This window comes from Hippichthys cyanospilos, chromosome 19 (assembly GCF_059441005.1).
Source record: "Hippichthys cyanospilos isolate Australia breed blue-spotted pipefish chromosome 19, RoL_Hcya_1.0, whole genome shotgun sequence".
Classification (NCBI taxonomy): domain Eukaryota; kingdom Metazoa; phylum Chordata; class Actinopteri; order Syngnathiformes; family Syngnathidae; genus Hippichthys; species Hippichthys cyanospilos.
Window position 1 is genome coordinate 3,236,126 of NC_142387.1, and position 19,112 is coordinate 3,255,237.

Here is a 19,112-nt window from a genome sequence, read left to right on the forward strand (position 1 = left end):
TTCAGAAATCAAGACAACAATCCAAAACACTGCTCAAATTCTACTAAGGCATCCATTCAAAGGAACAAGTACAATGTTCTGGAATGGCCATCTCCGTCCCCAGAGCTTAATATGATTGAAAATATGTGGTGTGATTTAAAGCAGGCTCTCCATGCTCGGAAACCATCAAACCTGACATAACCAGAGATATTTTGTAAAGAGGAATGGTAAAAAAACATCTTCAAGCAGAATCCAGACCCTCATTGTAAACTATAGCAGTGGTCCCCAACCCCCGGGCCGGATCAACTGGTACCGGGCTGCACCCGAAATAATATTATGGAGATGATTTAGTTTAATGGTACGTGTGCATCGAACGCGAACGAGTCGAACAAGCGGAGCGTTTTGTATTGTAGTCAATGGAGTTCGCGTGACTGGGCGCGAATGCGACGCGATGGACGCGAATGGAGCGACACAAATGGCCGCGCGCGGTCACGAGAAGCGCCTTTCGAGTGAAGTTATTTTTTATTCACTTTTTCCGCGTTTCGAGTCGCCAAAGCCAATCAACTTCGGGAACATTCAAAGGCTCACGCAGGGGGCAGGAATTAATCATGGTGGCCGCTCTGCGGTCACCGGGAGCGATCCAACACGGCCAGCTGAGCTCTCAATACGAAACAGAGCCAAGCAAGAGCGCTCACCTGGCTTGTCGGAAGGCGGAAGCGAGAATTTGGGAAAACTGGTATGTGCAGCGTTTTCTTCACTTAACAGCTGATGAACCGTAGTTACTGTGCTAAGCTAACGATAGCGCAGCATTGTCAGCACAATATTTAGCACGGTCTCGGCCACTTGATCGCGACATTGAAACTTTTATTTTTTGGCAGGCGAGTATTGCTGCAAAGAATAAAGGTGATGTCAGTGAAAATATTGGCTCTGTCACATTCCAGAAAAGTGAAAGTTCTCAGCAATGCTCGACTTCCCGGATCTACCGTAAAGTGCACAGCAAGCCCGCTGCACCCCCTCCCCTCTCCTTGCGCGATTAAAAAAAAAAAAAAAATTGTGGACAAAAAGTACAACAGCGACAGAAAGCCCCGTCCAGTAGTCTCAATCTAAGGCGTTGACCGGGCCGCGGTGATCAAAAGGTTGGGAACCACTGAACTATAGGATACGTATAGAGGCTGGTATTTCTGCAAAAGGAGGGCGTACTATAAACATTGATGTAATTTTTCCGTTGGGGTGCCCAAATTTATGCACACTTTCTGTAAAGGCTGTACACGTCATTTCACTTCTCAAATATTACTGTTTGTCTGCTATATGATAAAGTGAACAGAAATTGTCGATTGAACAAACACTGATTTCGAAAGGAAAATCTTGAAAATGATCAAGGGTAACCAAACTTTTTCATACAACTAAACACAAGTTATGGTTCACTTGATGACTCACTCATTGTAAAAAAAAAAAAAAAAAGCCTTTGTCCTCTCCTGAAAGACGGGTTAGGGTTAGACCTGGATGCTCCTGACCTTTGTCCTTGTCGCAGCCCTGGGAAATCCCCTCATTCCTCTGTCCCTACTCCAACTCACAAGGCATGCCTTAATTATTTAGCCTTTCCTCGTGGCTGATCTCCAAAATATGTTATTTAAAACATAATAAAAGTAAGTAAATTCCTCTTTCTGAACTATGGTGCATAAAGTGATCTGGCCCCAAATACCATTTTAATATTTAAAGACTCTTTATTTGAGCTTATTGAAGCTCCTGTCCAAAACTATTGACATTACTATCTTAAATTCTTTTTACTTAACTCTCTGTCATTTACATTCACTTTAAGTGAGGTTGGATCTTAAGACTGTGTACATTTAAACTTTTTTTCTGGGCAGATGTGACCAGACTACTTATTAACTTGAAGTATTATTGATTTGTTATTCATGAAAACAGTTATATCTCCAAATCTGATTGTTAAGCAGTTATAGAATAACAAAATGAGATGAATCTTTTTCTATTAACCAATGTGTGGTCATAGTTTGTTTTTAAACTGAGATCTTTTTTCTTCTGTAAAACATATATGTTTTTGTATTGGTATATTCCAAGACATTGCCGATTCATAACACCATTAAAGTCAAGAGGATAAGAAGTACATGACATGAAAAAAAAAGAGCAGGTTATAAATAAATGCATGGAATATGGACATTTATTACACCACATTCAAGTTTATGGACATAAGATATAACATTTGTTTACGAATCATGTCAATAAATATGTAACGGGACTGACAAATTACCAGTCTAGTATCGTTTGTTTCTGGTACTATTAGAGTACAGTACCATTGGTAGACATAAAGAGGGTTAGGGCTTATGAGGGCTTTTCTGGTTCTGTGTGCTGCTTGCCTGGTCCCACAGCGGAGTAGCATTGATCAAACATGAGTCAGACAGACGTATTGAGCCGCTTTCAAAGATGTTCCAAATAGTTTTATCGCAGCATTTTCCACGCTGCAATAAGGCCAATCACAATTACTGCAGGACCACATAACATTTTGAAATAATCATAAGGGAAGACACGGTGAACAACAAGGACAGGGAATTTGTTAAATACTTAAACAGTTATTAATTGGGGCGCACCTATCTTTCATGGTATAGGACGCACCGAGAGGTTGGTGACAATGTAAAACCGTTGGTGACAATGTAAAACCGTAGCAAAACACAGAGAGAGAGAGAGAGAGAGAGAGAGAGACAGAGAGAGAGAGAGAAAAGAGGGGCAGTGTGGGAGAAGGTCAGTGTGTCTTAAGGAAGAGGTTCACTTAAGAGCCTTTTGAAATAAATGTGAACACTGATTGGACCTAATTATTGTAAGTAAGAATACGGCTGATAAAAATAAATAAATACATAAATTTAAAAAAATGCACATCTGTGCGTCAAAACTCAGAGTATGTGGCTGAGAAATAAATCTTCCTTGTATGGTCCAAAACAAAAAAAAAGTCTAATCTTTAAGTTACTGTTTATAGGACAGACAAAGTTTTAGCTCGCTTTCTCTCTTTTTTTTTTTTTTTAACGAGTGCATCTTGTATTTGGGAACTTACGGTAATGTAGGTCTATAGGTCTAGTAATTGCTAATTATATTACATGGAGAGCGCTGCTCAGATACAGGCTATGTTCTTTAGGTTACGGAAAGCGAAGGAGAAAAATCTTCGCCAACGAAATTCAAATCACGTTTTGGATGTGATTTTGTGTCTTGGGTGCAGCCGAGTGAATTTCTGGTTTGTATGCCGATCGGAAATAAAAACGGAAAAGAGAGAAAATAGAAGATTTGTATGCCAATGGTAAATAAAAGAAGGAAGAAGCAAGACAAGGAAGGGGGTTTGCTGCATGTTTCACAACGGTGGACAACTATCGTTTTGGAAGGTAAAATTCTGCACATTTGAGTTCACCCATCAAACACAAAAGAAAACGGCAGCAGGAATATTGTGTTACAACAAGAATTTAACTTTGAAAGAACCGCCTAATGAGCAGCGGTGGCTTCCTTGTATCGCAGATGGTGCAGACTGCTGAGAGCGCTCTTACCTCTTGCTAATCTTCATGTGCCTAACCATAACCTCTCTTCCTCCATTCTACTTGAAAGGTTGTGTTTGTGTATAGAAAAAGTGTGGAAAGTGTTGGATTTTTGCTATGAGTCCACAGTTGTATCAGCCCTCATTCGTCGGTGCCCTGCCCACTTTAAGCACCAATGGGCTGCCCACTTCTGACTTTCTTATATCCGCGAAAACCCGAGGTAACTAACCGTTGTTGACATATACTCGCCCAACCATTGTAGATCCATGCTGATGTCCACTGAAACCAATGGCAAATTGTATACATTTTTGTTTGCTAGATCGCTTGCTTGGCATACTGTATGGTTCCAAAGTATGAGCTCTCTGAGACACCGTAGTGCTGCATTCACTTAACACCAGTAAACGGCAACCAGTAAATGCAACTTTAAGACAGTTTATGACTGCCATTTTGCTTTGTTTTTCAAAGTCTGTTTCAAATTCAAGTGTACTAAAATTGTTCCATACAATCAGAAAAGGCATGGTTGCAGATTAATAATACAAGTTCAAACCTATATTGACAAGGGGTTTTCAATCAAGACAGTCTTCTTTGTATCCCTAGTCCCATGTTGTGATTTAAATTTAAGTCGCCTACCACAGCAAACACAACCTCTTCAATTGAGGGCAAAATTGATGTGAATCAAGCAATGGCAGTAAAAGTCCCACCATTTGGCGAAGTTGGTGCTGACTGCCTGTGGTTTGTTATCGACAACAATCACTTGAAAACAAATTACTGAAGAGAAAATACTGCTTTGATCAGCACAAGGTTAACTTAGAATTTTCCTCTTCTATCCTGCTCACCCTGGCAGCAGGACTCTTCAAAGTTAACAGATATTTTATGAGTGCTTATAACAAAAACAAGAGGGATTTACATCTTACCTATCAATAATGGCACACATGTCCAGGCTGACATTCTCAAAAGCTCCAATTTTGCCTTTCTCCACAGCATGCAAATCAGCTGGTTGGTCATCCACCACGATTGCTTGCATGCAACCCTGGAAGAAGCGCTGAGAGGGCGGGAATAAGGTCTGGAGAAAATAACCTACAAGCAGAGCAAATTAAAAAGATTAAAACACCTGCAACACAATGCTGTAGGTTTGAGACAAATGGCTGCTTGGTAGTGATAATTTGAATGTTAAAAAAACGCGCGCCAACAACAAGGTCAGAATGTTAATCGAATAATTTCTGGAAGGATTTTTTTTTTTTTGTAAATGTGATTGGAATCATGACTAATTTATTGCAAATATTTTACACTAAAAAAATAAATAAATAGTTTGAGCAGCCACTTTGAGAAACCGGTGAACACAGAAAGCAGCAAAGGTACGCCCAAAGATGATGGATGTATTGCAGCAAGGATATTTGAGACATAATGCATGAAGTCAAGATAAAAAACAAAAAAAGTTTGGGCAGCAGACAGACCAGACTCCCTTTCTGCCTGCTGGAACATTTTACAGCCATGAAGATTCTCAGCATAGCCTCAAGGCCGATTACCCTCAATGGTCATCCAAAGGCCACAATGTCCTAAATGTGAAACTAGTTTTAATATACAGGGCATCTTTATGTGATACAATGGATATTTCTTATGTTATCACTGGGCCTTGACTACAAAAGGTGAAAAAAATGGTTGGACAAACCACCGTGTTTATTGTCAATGAATTCATCAGTTAATATCAGTACTATTTTTCTCTTTACCTTTTTTTAACTTTATCTTCACATCAGAGAGAAACTAAACACATACTAAAGGAAAAAATCTTTAAAACCGTCAAATGCAGAGCCTGTAAATAATATTTATATTGTTGTAAGCATTAAGGAAGCAAAAAGAAGCTAATTTATCCATTCATTGTGTTTTTTTATAAAGAAACACTTCATTTTATTCCTACAAAATTTTAAAATCAGCATCAGTCAAGCCCTAATCTCTAGAATGATTTGTATAACTGTGACTTGCTTTTGTCTAGCATTTAAAGTGTGCAATGCCCAATGTGTGGAGCAAGTGACGACTGAGTCATGCTATGCTGATTTTGAAATAGAGACTGAAAGCTTGTATTGCAATCATTGCCAGGGCAAACCTAAAGCACCCATGCTCAATGACATCTCCGTCTTGATGTTATTAGCTGATGCGCTTACATGTCAATCAGTGACAAGGCCAAACCTTCAAAAAGGGCTTATTATAAGGTGGATATGTACTGCTTGAGAGTGTGCTTACAGCAGATGACGTGACTGTCAGAATCACTAGTAAGTAACGTGTGAAAAAAGTGTTTGCTCCACTGTTGTAATGTTATATTTGTCACGAAACTGAATAGACATAAATCAAAAGAAAGACATAAATCAGTTGAATCAGTTGAAAAATGAGCTTTACCTAGCAATACTGTATATTGTGCAACTACACTAATAAGCAATATATGTATGCCTTTATAAACCTATGAATAAAGTTAGCCATTAACAAACAAAGAATGTTTATTATGGTTGTTATAGTTGGCTGGTTTAGCATCGTAGTGTGTCAAAGTGGAAAGTGCATCTTAACAGATATTTCTTCATTACATGCCCCCTATGTCACAATTAATAAGCAAGACATCTCAATATAAAGCAGATCAAAAATATGCCACTGCAATCTCCAACCACATGAACAAAGCGTTTGTCCTCCAAAGGGATTTAACATTATAGTGGTACCTCTACTTACGAGATTAATTTGTTCAGGAAGCAATTTGGTAATGTGAATCAATACGCTTTTTACATAGCATAATCCATTACAAGAACCCCAAAATGCTCCTAAACCCTTTGAATGAATAATATTAATAAATTATAAAAATAAAAAATGGTTACAAAAACATATTAGAATTACATTAGTGCATAATCAAAATATATGATGTAAAGAATAATCACAAAATGCTCCTAAATCCTTTAAATGAATCATAGGTATTGTGGCAGTTGACAATATGAATGCCGTTCACTTGTTTGCCTTAAATGATGCTGGTGTGTTGGTGTTGACTGCAGAAGAGAACTTTTTAGGTTGTCTAATTTGTACTTTTTTTTTTTTACATTTCCAGTGAGCCATGCATCATCTACAATACACAGGAGCAATAATATTTATTTTTGGAATTATTTTGAGCATATCAGTTTACATAAGGTGATTTTGGGGTCATGTGAAGTGCTTCCTATGTGATGTCATCGATAAACTGCTTACGACGTGCTAACAACGCGAACGTCAGACGCGACAGCCCAAGTGGTATATTGCATAGGTGTTTTCATGTATGTACAATGTTAGCCGCAGCTAATGTCATTATATGTTTGTTAGTTATACGGTGTAAATTGTTGGTGGGAAGCGGAGATGAAATGAGTAAAGATGAAAAGTGGAAGACCACAGTAAACATAAGTGCAAAAAACTAGTGTCTCATTTGTGGGCAAGCCGTATTATTAAATGATAAAAATGCATCAAAAACTAACAATATGGTAGACATCATCAGTTGTGATATTACATTACAGTCTTGTTGGAGTGAGCGCTGGTGTCTCATATGCCAACAATGTCGTCTTTCGTAACCTGAATATTCTCTCGTTACTAGAGACAATATTTTTCCACCGAGGTGTTTTGTAACCTGAATTCGTTTTTCTACAGCAAGAGGCGTTCATAAGTTGGGGTACCACTCATATTATTAAATTTGCCCCCTTGTGTAAATATACTTAATGTTGAGATGACTATGCAGTGTATAAGCAGTGCAGAAGTGAAATGTTTGCCCATGTTTACGATGTGTGTGTTTATCTGTCTCATCTTGATTTCCATATCTTTCCCCAAAACTTCTGACGAGCCATCTGTGTCGACGGCTTCCTTGCACAGCTGTCTAGCCTATTGCCGAAGTCATAGACAGACGGCAGGAAAGAGGATAGTGGCAGAGACGGAGAGGGTGAGATAAGTTTGAAAACAGAAGACACACACTACAGCTGTCTGCCAGCACACTTTGTGTCCTATGGGTAGCATTCAAGTGGAAATAATCAAAATGAAAAGCAGCTTGGCTGACAGTTTGGCAGAATGAAGGAAACATTCGTTGGTGAATGGATGGATAATTTGCTCCTAGAACATAAAAGCAGACAGTAGGGGTTTGTTCTATCAATATTGGGTTCCCCCTAACAGCTTTAAAAAAAAACTACAGTAGTTTGCTTCATCTCAATAAAACTGGCCATAACAATGAATTCAGGCTTGCTAAAAATAAAAAAATAAAAAAAATTCAATTCTCAATTTAAAATTGATAGGTTATATAAAAAAAGTTGACTATAAAACTAAAACGTCCTGCATTTGTTCACTGAAACTTGCAAGTTAAATCTAGGATTTTTTTTTTTCATTCTGTACCTTACATTCTTTTATAATTTGAACACTTTTGAGGTAATGTCGTGGTAATTAGTGAAAGATGGTAAGTATATTTCAATATGTAACACACAAGGAAATCAGAAGTAATCACTTGCCGTAAACTCGCAGCATGAAAGGTAAGAATATGGCAAATAACCAGAAAAGAATAAACTCGAAGGCAGTCTAAAAGCCTGTTTGAGGAGATAATTTACTGAGCTGTGAGGAAGGATTTAAAATAATACAAGCACAGATAGAAGCATGTGTGACCATTTCAATTCTTGTTTTGCTGTTTTGGTGCTGTAAAAATATATATCAAATCTTGCTGGACATACAATCATTAATTGCAGAAAAATGTTATTCATCATAACCATCACATTGTTAAGTAGGGGTTCTCAAACTTTTTGGAGTCAGGGACCACTTTTAAAAAGCAAGTTTTCCAAGGACCCCCAATGCAAATGTTTGCAGAAACAAAACTAAAAAAAATCATTTATGCCAAACATAGTGCCCTTTTTATCCAGAGACATATTCAATTTGACAACAGGTACGTATATTTTTTATTTTTATTTTTGAGCTATACCGACGTTTAGAAAATAAAAATTGCATGCCTCCTTATAACAAATTCAGTTTCAGGTTGCTGCCAGTTATTTTGTCAAACAACATTTATAAAATAAAATGCCACTTTAGCTTTGATGGCTTCATTGCCTCATAGCAAGTAATTGTGGACACAAAACACATTTTGACAAATTTAAAAATTGTTACATTTTTACAAAACATGTTCAATTGGTTGAATTGATTGTTTTATTGAAGAGTCATGAATAAAGTACTTTCACAATTAAATCTAAAAAAAAATAAACACAAATATATGTAAAACTATAAAGAAAAGAAAATACACCAAACATAACTCAGGTAAGTCCCATATGCAAAAAATATACATCTTGTTAAATATACACAAATCAGTCGTATAACTGAATTACAAGTGATAATGCTTTCAAAACGAAACATTAATTAGATGCAAACAAATATGATTATCCATACAAAACATTTGCATATGCTAACATTTACCAAAAGGAAATATCCAGCACAAACGAAAACACTAACGAACAAAACAACACAAGGCAACACTATATAACATAGATAAAACTAACATTAGCTAGCATGTTATCTACAGTCAAACAAAGCACAAATTTGTAACTTAAAAGATAAACTAAATCCGTTTGAAAACACCCAAATTATTTCATGAGACCCCTGCAGTCAGGCCACTGACCCCCAGGAGTTTGTGGACCCCACTTTGAGAACCACTGCTCTTAAGGACCATTCCAATGTCACCATGACACAAATGGATCATGGTACATTTACTGTAGTTGTGTATAGACCAAGATGAAAGTGTTATGGTGGCAAACACTTGAATGGACTCATGCATCCATGCATCACCCATGTGGTTTGAAAGAGGGGAGACTGAGATGTCCGATAAGCCTTGAGAATATAGGTCAGCTGCACTTATCCTCTGCAAGCCTGCTGCCATTCTATCAGGACCTTCATGTGGTGCCCATATAGTGACGCTCTTAACAACAGACTCCGTAAGACCAGCAGCAGCAGTAGTAACACCTCACTCGCTGTATAACACTTGTTATCACCTGCCAGCACATTTACACGGGACATAAAAGATAAGCCAAAATATTCAAGTGAGAAAAAAATAAATAAATGGAGGGTTGTAAATGGAGTGATTCTATCTATACTGGAGATGTTTTACATCAGCATACAGATCAGTAAGAATGGTGATAGTATTAGAAATGGCAGGAAATATACAGTATTGGGGCGGCAGTGGTTCACATGTCCGCCTCACAGTTCAAGGACCCAAGTTCAAATCCACAATTACTATGGCTTTCCTATGTGGAGTTTGCACACGTGCGCTCTCCGGGCACTCTGGTTTTCTCCCACACTCCAAAAACATGCATTGCAGGTGTATTGCACATACTAAATTGTCTTTAGATGTGACTGGGTGTGTGGATGGTTGTTCGTCTCTGTGTGCCCTGCAATTGGTTGGTAACCAGTTCAGGGTATCCCCCGCCTACTGTCTCAAGTCAGTTAGGATAGACAACAACAAGCCAGCAACCCTAAATAGGATAAGCGGCTCTAGAAATTGATGGATATATATATATATATATATATATATATATATATATATATATATATATATATATATATATATATATATATATACAGTATTAGATGTGCAGCTCACCCTATGAAAATACAGTGATGGCATTACACCCAAACTTTCTGTGACTATAATGCTTTTTCTACATTATTATATCAAATGCCTTGCATGACTATGTGAATTAAGTGGTATTTGTTGTTTACCTACATGAGTATTTCAAATAGCCACATGTTTTTGACAACCTAAATGAGTAAGCTATCACTTTCCCTCCACAATCAACTAATAAAAAGATGACTTTAAAGTGAAGCTGTTTGCAATAAATGTTTTCCTGAAGCAGTTGGGACATTTTGACAGGAGGAGGTGGAGGATAAGTGACATACATCTAATTACACAAATTTAGAAAAGAAAATCAAGCCAAATACAGGATTATCTTCCCTGAGAGAAATTTGCAAAATGACAGTCAGGGGATTTTAAAATATGAAGTTATCATGGGGCCAACATGCACATGAAAAAACAAAAAACAAAACAAACAAAAAAAAAAACAAATGCACACAAGTTTTGGAATATGTACCTTATATTTAGCCTAAAGATATGTTGATGATGGGAGTTCAAGTTTTCGGAGATTTTAACCATGTTACAAAGTTAATTTCTCTACCTAAACACCCCCAGAATGTTATTTCCTTTCATGGTTGCATTTCTAAGCAATCCTTGCTTATACTGCACTCTCAGCAGTGGTCCTGCCTGAGCAGATAAACATAACGTACGGGAAGCCTGATGATGACAGTAAGACCTCATACCACCCATGGTAGAGTGAATACATGCCGACCTTATCCACATCTTTTACTTTTGTTTTGGCTATGGAGTTTAGGAGGGAAGATATTGCACCTTGTCGGCCAAGTAAACAGCGTTTTATTTTATTTTTTTACTATGTTTTACAGTAGAAAATGGAGAAATGTGTGTTTGGAAGCACACAGCCATACAATTAATGTCAGTAGTAAATAATTCACCTGTCGGCAGGTATAAAATTGTGTCTTCACATGGGACTGATCTGATGGGAGGAACTAGTGTTAGTGAGTGTGGTGTATTTACACTGTTTGGCATTTTAATGTAAATACAAATCTGTTTTTAGCCCAGTTATTCACTGTTCTGGGATAGTATCCCTCAAAACTGCAATGGAATATACTGTACTTACTTCATTAAATGACTTTGCTGTTAATAAGAAATACCTTAAACAATTGTTACCAAGCTGAAATATCGATATTTTGAAATAATCAAAGTAGTAACAAAACAAGATAAAAGAGGATTGTGCCTCTTGAGTAAGATATCAAGAAATGAAACTGTGTAGGGTAAGAACAGGAAAACTGACAAAGATTTGGAAAGCTAAAACTAAAAAGGCAATCATAGGAGTTAATATGAAGAAAATGGAATAGGCAAAAGACAGTGTCTAGAGAATAAGATACAGCCAAGGATTTTCTGTTTTTAAGATATAAAAACACGAGTTTTAGCGGTTTAATGCTGGAAATAAATTGTTACCTATTTTTTTTTTCATAACTCACGGCAAAGTGGATGATTTGTTCTGTGTGTGAATTACTGGATTACTGGATCAGTGGGCCCCCGTGTTACGAGATTAATCCGTTCAGCGGTTGGGCTCGTCAGACGAATTCACCGTATGGCAGGCAATCCAAACCTATGTTAAATAGCTAATGCGTTCAGAACCCAAGGTAAAAAAAAAAATGTACATACATATTAAAAATTGGTACCAAAATAGTATAGTAAGTGTGATGTATTTATAATATACATGCATACAATCGGAAAACATCATATATAAAAAAATATAGAAAGGATTTATTTGATTGGTGCTTGTTATGCCCATATTCCCTAGTAAGGGTGGCCTAGGCTAGCTTTGTATTTCTTGATTATCTCCAGCTTCGTTTCCATATAAATCATCTTCTTACTTCTCTTTTTAACATCACTAGTATTCTTGGGACCCAAAGCTAACCCAGTCAAGTTTGATTAAGCAGTAAAATGCACTATAAATACGGTTTTGTAACCGCTCACGATAGAACAAAGCTTTACCATTTCGCCATTTTGAAACAAATGAGGCCGATTAATAGCAGACCACCATCTCCGTGAGGAGACGCCAACCAATAGCCCACCAGCATTGTAGTGACGCGCTGCATGGAGGCATTGAAAATAAGGAAAAAATACCGTTAAGAAGGGACAAAAAAAAAAAAATCAGTATTCCACATCACAACATGAAAAAAACGTAAGCCAGGGACGCAGTAACACGGGAGTCCACTGTATATACTTATGCTTACATACCGGTACTTTTTAATAGTACCCAAAATTATTTCACGACCCTCTGCAGTCAGGCCATGGACCCCTGGAGGTCCACGGACCCCATTTTGAGAACTACTGGTCTCATGCATACAGCATTTTTTTTTTTTCAACCAAAATATTGCTGATTTTTTAGGGTACCATTAGTTCATAGTGACAACCATTGATATGTTATTTTGATAAAAGTGAAAAACAACTGCAAGGGTCAATCGCCCAGAGACAGTACAAAAGTGTTTGGTAGTTTAGGGGGAACAAGCAATAGTAGTGAAGTTGACATTGCACCATCGTTCCTCAATATAGTACAAGTTGGCCATTTATGTGGTTTATGGTTTTCATTTCAAGAGAAAAATGAACATTTTGAAGCAAGGCGAAAACCTAAGGATAATGGTTAAAATAAGCGATTGTTGTTGTGCACTGTCCCACACTGTGCTTGTACACACAACTTTATGATGATGTTTTTTTTTTTTAAATTAATTGAAATCCAGAAAAAAAAGATCAAATAAGTTTGCCAACAAACATGTTTACGGCACTGCAAAACAATTGTGTAAACCCTGAAATAGCAGCTTGTTATTTTTACACACTATTTTATTTTAGGCTTAAGAATAAAGTGGTTAACTTGACTTTATACTTTTATGCTAAATAAGAACATTCTAGTGGTACTAAATATGTCCTACTTCGAAGGTTCCCCAGTACACTGATCTATTCACCTTTCCTTTCCTTTCTGCTTTCCTTATACGGCATTTCTACTGCAGCTCTTCCTTCCGATTTCCCTATTGACAACTAAAGTAACACCATTAGTGACATCTGGACAGTACCGGTTTGGGGGGCATAACGAAATGTATCATCAGTAATTTCACTCTATGCTCCAGAGACGTTATAAGCATTAAGTGTCCATTAGGATATTCCATTTCAAATTAACAAGACACGGCTCATGATGAGCCATATGATGGAAGGCTGAGATTAGCCAGTATGCTCACCTATTCAATGTAACAGAGAGATTCTTTGCTTCAGTAGCTCAAAGTGTGCATGACTAGGCATGGACAGCAGGGGAGCGATGATACTCCATCTAATGATTTCTCACCATGACAAACTGTGCTCCTGCCAAAGAAATCTTCACAGGGGAGCATCTGGCCCAGTGGGGTACCTGGACTACTCTGCCCCTCAAAAAGAATAACCAGGTTCCTTGGATTCCAGGCAGCTTCCCCACATTGATAAGCGAGTAGTGCATGGGTCGTCATACCACACCAGCTTCTGAGCCCGGGGAGTTCCTTCTCACGATCCAAAATGAAAGACGATTTTGAACAAATGTTCTTTTTGCTGTAGTTGTGTATATGTCTATTAAATATTTGTAATCATAGAAACACATCTACTTGTACTTGTAACTACTTGTAACTGTATTTGGGTAATTGGATGCCATGTATGATTGGCAGAAAAAAAAAATACATAAAATGTAAAAAACAAATACCGTGCCTTTTGAGAGCCAAAAATGGAAACATTAGTCTACTTAATTTTAAAACCGCAAATGCTGTACGCAAGACATGTAATTTTATGATACATGTCGGATGAGGAGGGGAATTTGGACTCAGAGGTGGAGAGGACATGGTAGTGGAAAAATGGTTGTCATTCTGCACAATAACCCAAAGTAACAACCACGAGCAACAGAAACTAGAATCTGAAAATCAGACTCGGAAAACTAAACTTCAACAACTAAACTCAGAAACAAGACTTAGAAAAGTAGACTTCAAAAACTAGACTCAGAAAGAGACTAGATAAAGGCAACTTGAAAGGTGGTTATTCTGACATGTTACAGAAAACCTTGAGCTTAAATACAGACAACAATCCTAAACAGACGGCTTGTTGCAAGAGTGGTTAGCACGACCACCTCACAGTCCAGAGTCTCAAGTTCAATTGTACCTCGCTCCAGCCTTCCTGTGTGGAGTTTGCATGTTCTCCACAAGAGTGGGTTCTCACCAGGCACTCAAGAGTTTGACAACCCTGCTCTAAATTGTCCTTTGTTGTGATTGGCTGTGTGAATGGTTGTTCGTCCCTGTGTGCCCTGCAATTGGTTGGCAACCAGGTGAGGGTGTCCTCCTGTCCGTAGACAGGTGGGATAGGCACCAACAAGCCAGCGACCCTACTGACTGAGGATAAGTGGTTATAGAAAATGGATGGATGGATGGATGGATGGATGGACACATTGACTTTTATGACGTAATGAAGCAAACTTAAGGACCATAGCAACTGCATGGTAACTGATACATCAATGAACAAACCACTTCCCACCAGTCACAGCTGTAAATGCTGTCTGAGAAAGGTGATAAATTCATAAAAATAACAAAATGTGATGAATCCATGACCATAGTAACTGCATAGCCACTGATATCACCACTGTAGTGCTGTCTTGGATAAGATATGAATTATAATATTGAGTACTATGTATTATAAGGTTATAAAGTAATGCTTTTTTGAGTTACAGGTTGCTGCTCACTTTAAATACCTGCATCAACGAATGATTTGAACAACAACAAAAAAACCTCAGTGACACAGATTAGAAAAATAATTGAAACACAAATGCCTGCATAAGCTATTTTAAAAGTAAAATCTCACTCAACGAAGTTAGTCAAATTGTCACGTTTTGTCAGGTCTTTTCTGTTGTGGGTTTATTTTGTGTAATTTCAGTTCATTTCGGTTTCGGATTCAGGTTCTTTCCCTCACATCTGTCATTAGTGTAATGTGTGTCATCTGTCATCAACGTGTTCCAGCCCGTGTCTCTTCCAATCAGCTCCCCGTGCCTCTCGTTTCATCCGGCTATATTGTGTTTGAGGAATTATTGTCCAGTTTATTTAAGTTCCAGATTAGTTAGTTAGTTGTCGGGTCATTGTTTAGTGTCTATGTTTAAAGCCGATGTTTTTGCCGTCTGCAGTACTTGTGCCAGGTCAGTGAATTCACTGTCTCACAGTCATTGCCCCCCCGTGAGTTTAGTTTTGGTTTTCATTTCTGTTATTATTTTTGTTCCGGCGTTTTCTTGTGTTTCACTCGGCTCATTCGGGTAATAAATCTTTGGTTGAGCTCATTTCATCCTGGCTCCCTTCATTTTGGATCCACCTTCCCATACCCATCATCAATATGCCGTCTTGACACAAGCTTCAGATGCAAGTATTTCGTATCAGGCGAACTGAGGCTTGGAATAAGCAAGACGATAATGAGCAGCACATGTCATGACAGTCATGGTCCCATTAATGAGCACCAGCCAGGCTATAAAGCACAGATGGTTGTAAAGTCATTCAAATTGCATTTTGTTATTTGGTTCAAAATTTCGACAAAAAAAAGCAACTGCGGAACTTCTGTGGTGACACCTGTGGGGACAATTTTATCACATAAAGTAGCATGCTAAAATCTACTTCAAATATTATTCACAAAAGGTATTTAAAAGCACGCATTACCCCTTCAGGTTAGTGCCATAATTTCTTTACAAAACTGATGCCTGTTAATAACAAAGCCGTGCAATAGATTTGGTTGAAAGATTGGTGCTGCTAATGTATTCATATAGTACAAATATTCAAACACACACACAGGCATGCACAAATGCCCATATTGCATTTCACACAAGGGACTAATTATTTAGTTAAATGCTATAATAGGAACACCACCATTTGCCCAGGAGCAAAGAGGCCTTCTTGCTGAAATCTTATTAAGTGTTGAATAACACCATGATTCTAAATTGTTGTTGGTGTGTTTGGTATGGCTGCTAGTAAATCCAAGTCAGCCAAGCTTCAAGAGAATGCTAGAATGACTTAAACTGGTTTAATGTATTTCTTCATCATTAAACAGTGTTAATACTACAAATATAGATATTAAGTTACCCATACAGTGATGTATAGTGGTCAAACCTTGCTGGTATTAATATTAATTTTAAGCATTAGTAAAAATAAAAATGCATTTCTATTTCTGTTTCTTGCGCAAACACACAAGGCACAGCGCATTATCTGATGAGGGAATAAAAATGTCAAATATTATGAGAAGCTGTATTAATGAAATATACAGGCATGCACACAAATATTTATATTTGTTATATAATCATCAGTTACCAAAAGACAACATCTGCTGCTCAATTGTTTTGTAGTTTTAAAGCGTACTTATATTCCGACCTTATCTTCACTCACCTCATATTGTTTGTTCCTAGTTGGGACACTCAAATCAATAACTAGTAATAACAATAAGAGTAAATTCCCCTCTTCCTTCTTCCATGGGAGAAATAAGAACATGGCTGGAATGAGGGCCACATTTGGCATTTTTGGCTGCCGCTTTTTTGATAACACGTCACGAGAGGGATAAGGAAATGTGCTAAGTATAGCGACAAAGTCAATACTGAGGACAGAAAAAAATGCTTGTTAGTTTGTACAGGCATTTGACTTCATAAAGACGGCAAGAGCCGAGCAGAGATGGTGGACAGGCTGGATATGGCCTATCAGACATACCCACAAAGCTGTTTTTTCTGGAACACGTGTCAATGTAAGATTCTTGTCATGTTTCCACTCTGTTTTTGCCTTCCTGATGAATTTCTATTGCTACTTTGATAATTTTGAGTTCTGTTCTCTGTACAGTGGGTAGGTATGTTTGGGGTCCAACTATCTTCCTTGGTGTTACAAACGTAACAGTTCTCATACTATGGTCAAATGCACGAACATTGTTTCCTTACCTCCCAGGTGATAAGTTCCTCCAGTGGTGATGGAGAGTGGTGACGTGGAGCTTACAGCAGAAGTCTCATCGCCGTCTGTCATCAACATGGCAAAATTCTCTTTTGCGACCAAACGTACAGCATGCCATTGGCCATCATTAAGGCCAGAACCTGATGGGCAATGACAGAAGAGATGGTCAAAATGACAAAAGATGTCTGAAGTAAAAATATAGTACGTTAAAATCTCACTCTCCTTTGTCTCCTTCTCCAAGCACGACTAATTGATTCACACCCTGTCAACATTTTTCCATCACCTGCAGATATGCCTTCATCACATTATGAGTAGCATACCTTTAAATAACATTGTACATTATACTGAAGTACAATGTATAGAAAGATTTACGTGTCCTGAAAAGTGGGTGGACACAGTGTCTCAAATTTTCATCAAACCTCTTTTGCTCCAAACACAGCCAAAAAAATAAATGTCTGTTTCCCTCTGCTTCAGATTAATGCGCATGGTGTTTTAATAGCAGTATCAGGAAAGGTCCTGATACGACAATAAAATGGTGGTATCGGCAACAGTGAGTATTAACATGCCATTTTCCGACACTACTATGGAAAATGCAGCATTTTTTTTGTTTTTTTGTTTTTTTTTTTTTTTAGCTTGGTGGGCCAGAGGTTCAATGAAATACACAGGAGAATGCACTGCCTTTCTACAGTACTACTGCATGATTGTAAAACAGCCAAACTTTTATTCATTTTAATGAATTTAGTATACAATGAATAAATGAATTTAGCATTATAAAAAGGCATTAAACATAATGAGTATTAATTTCATGTGCAGTCATTTAAAAAAAAAAAAACTCCATCATAGAGCTTGTTTTCTGGATTTTGTCTTGTTTACTCAGCACAGACATATACTATACTAAACACTGCCATATCAGAATTTATTGAAGATGGGATAGTCTCAGGAGGTAGACATTAGATGCCCGGGATAAATTTTCAAATTTATGATTGGTGAACTGTCATCCTCTAAGAAGAACTACACTTCTGTGTCTGTTTTTCCCTATCGTATTTCCCATTCTTGAGCCTTAGAGAGGCTGTTATATGCAGCCAAAAGCCAAACCACATTTAAATTCACAATGTCCATTATCACTCTATAATATGTCCATTCCTTTTCGAAACACTTTGTTGTCCTCCCACATTCAGTTGAATGCAGTTTCAACCCTGTGTCTCAAATCCATTAACTCTTAAATAACCTCATTGCCTTCAGAGTAGCAGAGTGCACGTTCTCCATCTGCAGATGTAAGCTTTGAGAATTTGTATGAAGAGCCTGCATACTGTATGTCACTCAAGACGTTTGTTTGTGTGCATGCTACTCTCCCTCCCTTCCCTCCTTCTGTGTAGTTGTGCTCCATTAAATATGAGCGATGTTTTGGAAAGGCACATTACCACCAGAGCTGCAAGAGAAGCCGGCTCACTCTCATCAGCTTCCCCTCGATACATCACCTCTTAGTGACACCAATCTCTACTCATCCTTCCCGGGCTGCCTCTTTCCCTCCCTCCCTCTCTGTCCCTGATTCTTGATCCTGTCTCTCTATCTTTATATCATTCGCCGTTGTCCTCCTGCATTTCACTTGTCTTTACAGCACTCTGCTCTTTGCGTCTGTCTTCTAAATTCAACTGGTTCACCGCTTCACTGGCTCCCATTTATTTGGAAAGCGCAGACACCGACACTGTAACGGAGTTCAAAGTGCGGCCACGTGCAAACCCGATTCCAGTGTGTTCTGTGTGAGGCCAGTTGATCCAATGCCTGTGTCTGTACAGCATATGAATATAGAAGCTTTTGCGCTTCTCTCATTGGGGCGTGTCTTTGAGCAAAGATGGCCACCTGGTGAGGAGAAGGACTGCTGTGACCTTGTGTAACCATGCAAAAAAAAAAAAAAAAAAAACGGAGCTCTACAGAGCATTATTTTTTTTTCAATTTAATTGGCACCCTTGTTGTTTTTATGATTATATTATGTATGCATGTACAGTACCAATCAATCGTTTATAA

The 19,112-nt window shown here is 37.9% G+C and overlaps 1 protein-coding gene and 1 long non-coding RNA gene across 4 annotated transcripts in view; one reads left to right on the top strand and one right to left on the bottom strand.

Annotated features, from left to right (window-relative positions):
- Positions 1-19,112, bottom strand: part of cntnap2a (contactin associated protein 2a) — a 381,313-nt gene that overhangs the window by 151,435 nt on the left and 210,766 nt on the right. For all 3 annotated transcript variants that reach the window (XM_088401634.1, XM_088401636.1, XM_088401635.1), the window contains 2 exons: positions 17,078-17,227; positions 4,427-4,589 (listed from right to left, as the gene is read on the bottom strand). In XM_088401634.1, coding sequence (XP_088257760.1) covers positions 4,427-4,589; positions 17,078-17,227 — 313 coding nt within the window. The remainder of the gene's footprint in view (positions 1-4,426; positions 4,590-17,077; positions 17,228-19,112) is intronic.
- Positions 563-17,560, top strand: LOC148407645 (uncharacterized). The gene is made up of 2 exons (XR_015863588.1): positions 563-715; positions 17,085-17,560. It is a non-coding gene; the product is annotated as an uncharacterized LOC148407645 (long non-coding RNA).